General features: G+C 27.6%; 1 protein-coding gene across 3 annotated transcripts in view; it reads right to left on the bottom strand.

Moving 5' to 3' along the window:
- Positions 1-8,780, bottom strand: part of LOC123009466 (glutamate receptor ionotropic, NMDA 2B) — a 127,336-nt gene that overhangs the window by 66,743 nt on the left and 51,813 nt on the right. For all 3 annotated transcript variants that reach the window (XM_044405853.1, XM_044405932.1, XM_044406013.1), the window contains exon 3: positions 3,547-3,787. In XM_044405853.1, coding sequence (XP_044261788.1) covers positions 3,547-3,787 — 241 coding nt within the window. The remainder of the gene's footprint in view (positions 1-3,546; positions 3,788-8,780) is intronic.

Raw genomic sequence — 8,780 nt, 5'->3', positions numbered from 1 at the left:
CGGTTTTTTAAAATAAAAAATGACATTACATGACATTTCTTTAAAAGTATGTCATTTTGAAACCACAACGACAATCTAAATAGCAACTTTATATGTCGATTGTAGAAAAAAAATGTTGAAATATTTTTTAAAATAAACAGATTCATGCAAAATGCCACTCCACGATTCTTTGGATTTAGAATCGAGGCTCAACTTTTAATACTTTTAAATTGGTTTGCAGGAAAAAATCTTTATGAATTTTTCAGTAAGTTGGGAAACTTAAATTTTCAACCGTGGAGAGAAAAATCAAATTATTTATGGTCTTATTCTGACCACTTTATAAAAAGTTTCAACTTCATTGAATTTTTTTCTAATAAACCGCTTGATAACTTTGTATAAAGTCGATTAGTAACGCTACCCCAAACAGGAAAACTTCATTTGGCTTCAAAATAATTATTGTAATTTTGTAATTTCTAGTTATTTATTATTAAAATCGGAAACAAAATTAATTTTAATTTTTTAGAGTGCAAGTTGAAACTTTGAATTAAGACGAAGAGTTTGTCATAAATTTTACTTAGTTTATTTTGTGAGGTTTCTAACAAATATTTAAGTCGGAAGTTCAACCTGCGATATTCGAACCACCGTTCCGTCGAGAATTTAAATTAAAGTTTATGATTCGACAAAAATTTAAGAACGTATTTGCATGTAGGGCTTTTATTACTTAATTAAACCCGAAACAATTTTAGATTAGATTAAACTACACAGGGTGATTTTTTTTGGGCTATTAGAAACTTTTTAACGTCTAATGCAAGTTTAATTAAATTATTTTCAAAATGGCTGAACTTCCGGAACTACTACTAAAAAAATAGAGTCATTTCATTTTAAAAAACTGAGTTTTAGATGTTTGTTAATAATCATTTTCAAAAAATCATACTAGCCTTGCAATTTGACAGTTGACAATTTTGAAAATTTTAGAAAACTCTTCGAACTTTTGATTATCAAAGCAAAAAAAAATATTCTTTTATTACAAGGAGTTCAAAAACTGTAATGTTTTAAATAAACCCCTGCAAATAAAAATTTTGAGCAAATAATTGACATATGTCAAAAACTATGACAGATACGTACTAACAATTAGGTAGATTTACTCAGTATGAAGAGGAGAATTTAAAAATGCAATAAAAATAATTGGTTATCATTTAAAATTTCAAAGTTGGCGCCAATTTCTCGTAGTTCCGGAAGTTCAGCCATTTTGAAAATAATTTAGTTGAACTCAGACTGGTCGATTTGGATTGTGTACAAAATTTCAAATTCCTATCTGCATCAGAAGTTAAAAAGTTTCTAATGTAGGCCCTAAAAGAATCACCCTGTATGATAATTATAATCTATGTGATTTAAATATACCAGGTGAATAAAAAATATGGAACCAAACTATTTATTATTTGGAAAAAACTAATTGATAAACGATAAAGTGCTTTAAAGATGAGATGTTTTATAAAGAAAATTTTTTTTCCAAATTTTCTTTTGTTTTTGAGTTCTACAAAAAATTTAATTTTTTGTAAATAGCAACCCACTATAAAACTATTTTTCTCATAAAAGTTTTGATCTGAGGATTACAACTATCAACTTCATATTTAATTTTTTCATAATTTTTTTTACATAAATTGCAATTTTGACAAAAAAATCGCATAACCCAAAAACAAGACAAAATTTCGTTCTCAAAATACGATCTCATTTTTTATATTACGTTAATTTATATTAACTACTACTTTCTGAAGACAAATGATTTAAAAAAAAAACACTTGGTTCCATACTTTATATTCACTCTGTATAATTATAAACTATAAACTATACAGGATGTTCTGTCTAAACCCCACATGGAAAGTATTGGGAGTTCGAATAATCATATTTATTTGAAAATTGGAACATATCCATAATCCATTAAGTCCTCCTAAATGAAAATATTTTCAAGATGGCGGCACTTCCGGTTATAACGGAAGTCGGTCTCAACTTTCTCATTTTTAATGGAAAGCCGTTTTGGGATTAATCAAGCTATTTTAATGGAATTTTCATCAGCTTTCCTTAGACCTAAATTTATCCATTTTTGAAATATTTGGAGATTTCCAAAATTTTTGGATCTGCATTTTAAAATTTAAAATTCGGTAAACTTTTGAATTCGTTTTTTCGGCGTTTGAAAGAGAAATCTTACATCTTTATTCTGGTGTTTTCAAATTTTGAAAAAAAAATTAACAAACTAAAATTTTAAGGTTACTTTTGAAGTAATTTAAATACTCATAACTCAATTTTTATTCTAAACAGAAAGTCACCATAACTTGACAATTATTAAATTTTGGTATAGGGATCGATACAGAATTAAATTCTCTTCCATTTAGGAAAATAAAAATTGGGGTATTTCATTTGAAAAAAAAATAGTTATGGGTATTTGAATTATTGCAAAAGTAACTTTAAAATTTTGGGGTTTGTTAATATTTTTTTCAAAATTTGAAAATACCTGAAAAAAGATCTATGCTTTCTCTTTACAACTCCCTACTTTAATTAACCTAGCAGTATTAATTGGATTGAAAAATTAATATTTTATATAAAATTCCTTACATAGGTGATTTAAATAAAAAAATTTAAGCCTCCAATTACAGATGTTAGGTTAGTAGCTGATTTTTTACTAAAAAAGTTTAATCAAAGCAGAAATTGATTAATTTAAATTTTAACAATCAGAAAATTCATTTAAATTTGCTTTGAAAAATCAAACAAATTTTTGGAGGTATTTTGGGGACACAAGAAATATGATTGATGTTAGATAAATCAGTGATTTTTTATTTTAGTAAATTAAAATTTTAGGGGATTTAAATTTATTTTTAAATGAAATTTTATTGATTTGATGTTTTACTATAAATAATTTTATAAAATTAGGTTATTGTTGTTAAAAATAATTTTTAGGGGAAATTAAGCAACATCACTGAAATTAATTTTTTTATAAAATGAGATTTGTAAGTATTAAAAAACAAAGAAAACGAATTCAAAATTTTAAGAAATAGCAGAGTCACCGATTTTTATAGTGGAAGGTGCAGATCCAAGAATTTTTGAAAAACTCCAACTATTTCAAAAACGGCTAAATTTAGGTATAGGGAAAGGTAATAAAAAATCCTTTAAAATAACCTGATTAATCAGTAAAAAATATAGATTTCCATTAAAAATAAGAAAGTTGGAACCAACTTCCGGTATAAACGGAAAATATTTATTTTCATTTAGGAGGACTTAATGGATTATGGCTATGTACCAATTTTCAAATAAATACGATTATTGGAACTCACAATACTTCTAATGTGAGATTTAGACGGAACACCCTGTATAATAATAATTTGAGCTTTAGCAGTTTTAAAATTTGTCAGTATTTGTTGCTTCGAACTTGTATTTTCCGAATAAAAAGTTCCTTTTTTCAAGTATGAGTTAATAAACGTCTTGTTTGTTGTTTAGCGATTTTTCTTGCGGATAATTTAATCAAATCATACGTTTGTGGAACAAAAGACGGAGTTAATCGTGTATAAAACTCACCTAACATGCCAACTGGAAATTGGCCTGGTGCTTCAAGTGGGTTCGCTATAACGCTTTGTGTTACAACCCAAACATAATTTTCTCCAGTAAGGTGAAAATCCTTAGCGGCAGTAAGGATGTCTATTGCTTCTTGATTCGTGCAATAAAGCAGCATTACTCGGGCTTCGGAATCCACAAGTGCAGCCAAATCACGATGATGTGAGACGAGGACTGCGTTGAGGATTGTAAACTTGAAACGGTCCTGGAAAAATAATTATTTCAAATTTTATTTAGAGTTAAGTGGGAGCAAATCGAGATTCTAAATTGATTTTATACAAGAGTGAACCTAAAACGTCTTGTCCAATTTTCAATCAGCTTCAAAATCGATCCAAAGCCATATTGTAAACATTTTATTTTTCTTATGCTAGGAAGTTTCTGCGAAAACGGGTCTGACACCACTATCATCAATTTTACTTTGCTTGCGCCAAACTTTGAAACTAAAAAATTAAAAATAAATAAAAATTAAATAAAGTAGACTGAAATAGACTAGTACAATTTGCTTTCTAGAGGTTGGTAATGGTGATTTTCAGCGACGTTTTGAGCATGAAATATTGCAGTATTTATTGTTAATTTAATAAAAATTTTAAAAAATACTTGTGACTTGACACAAAACGAATTTTTCAAACTTTGTGACATTTATTACCAACCAACACCTTATTAGGGCAAAAGTTCTATAAGTATATTTATTTTAAATTATGTTTATAGTCATAATCGGTTAGGTTCTGCTCAATGAAAATATTTTCAAGATGGCGGCACTTCCTGTTACGACGGAAGTGGATATCAACTTCGTTATTTTAAATAGAAAGTTATGTTTTTTATTGCATTTTTGGATTACTCAAGCGAATTTGAAAGAATTTTCATTAGCTTTCCCTATACCTAAGTTTAACCGTTTTCGAAATATTTAGAAGTTTTTAATTTTTTTTGGATTTGAATCTTTCTATTCAAAAATCGATAACTCTGCAATTTTTTATTATGTTGAAACCGTATTTGGGTATACGAGAGAGAAAGATTAGATCTTTCCTTTGGTGTACTTATAATTGGAAAAAAAATTAACAAACCGCCAAAATGTAAGGTTACGTTTAGGAAACTTCTAATACTTTTAACTCAATTTTTCTAAATGAAACACCCAAATTTTTTTTTCACCAAATGGAGGAGAATTTATGTCTGCTTCGATCTGTACTAACATTCCCTATACCTATGTTTGATAGTTTTCAAGTTATAGTTACTTTTTTTGATACTGTGAGAAATTTATTAGCTACTTTAGCATAGTTTATCATAGAAATAAGAAAAAAATAAAATATCAAAGTTATTCAAATTTAGATTAAATAAATTTGATTTGTATTTACGAAAAGAATAACACAATTGTGAAAAAAAACTTGGCGTTTTTTCAGTGAGAAATATTTCCATGGCAAATTATGCGAAAACTACCATGGATAGTAATGAATGTCTTCCATTTAAAAAAAAAGTCAAAATAACTTGGAAATCATAAAATTTAGGTATAGGGAATGTTGATACAGTCGATGCAGAATTAAATTCTCTTTCATTTAGTGAAAAAAAGTTGGGGCTTTCCATTTGAAAAAAAAATATTTACGGGTATTTGAAATTTCCCAAACGTAACCTTAAATTTTGGAGGTTGGTTAATTATTTTTCCAATTATAAATACACGAAAGAAAAGATCTAATCTTTCTTTTTTATATGCCAAAATACGATTTCAAAATAATTAAAAATGGTTGAGTTATCGATTTTTGGAGAAGAAGATGCAAATTAAAAAAATTCAAAAAAGTCTAAATAGTTCAAAAACGGTTAAATTTAGGTATAGGAAAGTCTGATAAAAACTCTCTCAACATCACTTGAGTGATCCAAAAACGCAATAAAAAACATAATTTTCTATTTAAAATAACGAAGTTGATACCCATTTCCGGTGTAACCGGAAGTGCTGCCACTTTAAAAATATTTTCATTGAGCATTTTAGATAAATATTATTGTTGGAACTTTCAGTACTTCTAATGTGGAGTTTAGCTGGAACAGCCTTTAGAAAAATAGTATAAAAAAACTCTTTAGCAGATGTTAAACTATTCTTTTATCAGCTCTTTTGAGTAGATAAAGTAGCAGTTTAACTGCAAGGGTGGATAAAGTAGCACTTTAACAGCAAGGGTAGATAAAATGTTTTTACTTATTTTATTCATTTAAATTTACAAATTTTAACATCCACGAGGTGGAATAAAGCGTCCAATTTACACTCGAACGAGTTGAATACAACATATTATTCCTCAAATTAGACTCAACAAGGCTTAAACTTACTTCAAATCTGTTAAAAATAATCTGACGTTTCGAATTGACAAATGACAAAAATTGTCATTTTTTTTTGAAATCCTGCTATGGAAAAAAATGTATTATACACGACGATAAAGATTGTTTATCTACTCGTGAAATAAGTCCACTCGGGAACTTAACCTTTTCACTCGTAGATAAACAATCCCTTTATCGTCTTGTATAATAATAGTTATTTATTATACAAGACGATAAAATTAAATTTTACCTTTGAGAGCAATTTAGCGTCGAGACGCTAATATGCTCGAAAAGATAATGAAAATTTTATCGTCGAGTAAAATATACCAGGTGAATAAAAAGTATGGAACCAAACGTTTTTTGCTTAAACAATTTATTTTTTGAAAAAACTAATTGATGAGTGATAAAGTACTATAAAAATGTGATGTTTTAACAAGAATAAAAATTTTCAAAATTACCTTTTGTTTTTGAGTTCTACAAAAAAATTATTTTTTTAAATAGCAACCCACTATAAAATCATTTTTCTCATAAAGGTTATACTCAGGGATACTAAGGATTACAACTTACGCTTTATATTTAATTTTTTCAAAAATTTTTTTTTGATATAAATATATAAAAAATAATAATATTTCGTTTTGAAAATACGATCACATTTTTAATATTATTTTAATTTATATTAATTATTATTTTCTGGAGGCAAATGATTAAAAATAAAACCGCTTGGTTCCAGACTTTATATTCACCCTGTAAATGTTTATTCAATCCTTACAAATTTTGTAGTCAATTTGGTCGATATTTATAAATGTCAAAGTAAAATTCAACAATGAAATCTAATGTCAAAAGTTAGCAACTAACAATCCCAGATATACAACAAAAGATGTATTTTTTATCATCTAGACAATAACATGAAGAAAAGAGTAAATAAAATTTAGAGGTTTTAATAAATAACTTTTGTTTTATGAACAAAAACTCGTTTAAATTTGAGTATTTTGTTCAATATCTTTCGACGTCATCTTCACCCTGTAATTGCAAAGGGTGGACGTCATCCTAACAGCTCCACAAAGCAGTAAAACGCTGCGTCATCGAAGTAGAAAAAGCAACTTTTCCAATTGTCAAAAAGCAGTGATCTTGGGTCCTATTAATCAAGTCCGCTACGATCGTTTCGTGTTCGAACAAAGTCTCAAATAGAAAGAATGTAACAGAATCAATGATTGGACAGCAATTGCAATGTTACTGTTGAATAGCATAATTAATTAGTTTCAGTTTACGTTGCTGAAAAATTGTGGTTAACATAATGGTGTAACATTTGGTTTTGGCTGCATTGTGAAATTGCGTTTTGGTGCATTGCATGTGGGATTATAAAGGACTAAAGGACACGTCATTTATAATTTGAATAAATTCAAATGCGTTTTATGAGTCGATTGGCAAATACTGGAATTTTATTATATTGCATTAACAAAAAATCTTCTTTCAGTATCTTTATTTCTATTTCGCTGAATTTACATGTCCTAAAACGAATCAATAGCGCGGTTGCCTTATTTCGTAATCTAAATTCGTTTTTGGTACAAGTGAGAATCCAATTGTCATGAAAATCCTTAATCTTTAAGGTTTAAGATCCAGATCTTCGGTTTGGTAAATGTTAATGACTCTCTAATTAATAAAATTTGAAAATATTATTTTTAAGGTTTGTGAGCTGAAATTCAGATTTCAGCAGTTACATTTCAATTAAGTCTGTTTGAAAAGCCATTCCAATGCAAGACCTGGTTTACACAGTAACTGAAAGTTGGATTTAAAACAATAAAAGAACTTGACTTTTCTTGCTTCAGATAACAAGAATTATATTCGAACTAAATGATTTAAAAAACATTATTTTAAGTATTATATTAAATATTTTAAGTTGACATATCTGAAAGATGAGCTGACAAATTCGTATTTACCTTCCATACTCATATCTGATGCATTTTTCGAACACCTCATAAATAACGTTTTTGTCTACCTACATAATATAGAGATTGAACGAAAAACTGACTTTAAAAAATCATCTTGTCAGTTTTTTCACATTTAAATAAGAGCTCATGTTCTTCCTAAAAACCTTCTCAAAACAGTAAATGCAAAATTCTATTTTCTACTACAACATTATTTCATGTTGAATTTGTCTAATAAGGCTTAGAATTTTTAAACTAAACTTTTTTGAGATTTGTTTTGTAATTTGCCTACATTTTCATTCTCTAATAGACACACTAAAGAACTCGGTGTCATCATGTCTTAAAATAGTTAAAACGCAACTATATGAAATTTGACTTTTAAAATTATGACCTCAAACGATTAAAGTGAAAAAAAATGTTTAAAAACGGCATAAAATGACCAAAGTACCACCAACTCGTTTCATAAGACTTTGAAACACTCATTCTACTCTACGCCACTCGTTTTTTAAACTAGAATTCGTGCTTCAAGACTGGCTTTATGGAACTTGTTTTTTAATATACCGTTTTGAAACTTGAATTTGTTTTTATTTAACACCAAATTTGGAAGAAAAATGTTACTTAATGTTATCAAAAGCAAAGCTCTTGCCTCTAAATAATCCATTTTTATTGACTTAGTTATTGGCTAAAGAATCTGGTAGTTAAAATGTAACAAGTTATTAAACATGCATTAAAAATTCAATAACTCTGTTTATAGTTGGGCTAGTTTTATAACTACATTAAAATACAGGGTGTCCCAGCGAGATGAAAAAGTCCAGTGACCTTTAAATAATAAAATTATATAGGACATTGGTATACCAGGTGAATAAAAAGTATGGAACCAAACGTTTTTTCCTTAAACTATTTATTTTTTGGAAAAACTAATTGATGAGTGATAAAGTACTATAAAAATGTGATGATTTAACAAGAATAAAATTTTTCGAA

Source organism: Tribolium madens, unplaced genomic scaffold, assembly GCF_015345945.1.
Source record: "Tribolium madens isolate multiple individuals breed KSU strain unplaced genomic scaffold, Tmad_KSU_1.1 Scaffold_11;HRSCAF=98;Tcas5.2_LG3b, whole genome shotgun sequence".
NCBI lineage: Eukaryota > Metazoa > Arthropoda > Insecta > Coleoptera > Tenebrionidae > Tribolium > Tribolium madens.
Note: the sequence above shows the minus strand (reverse complement) of the source record. Positions and strands in the feature narration are given on the sequence as shown.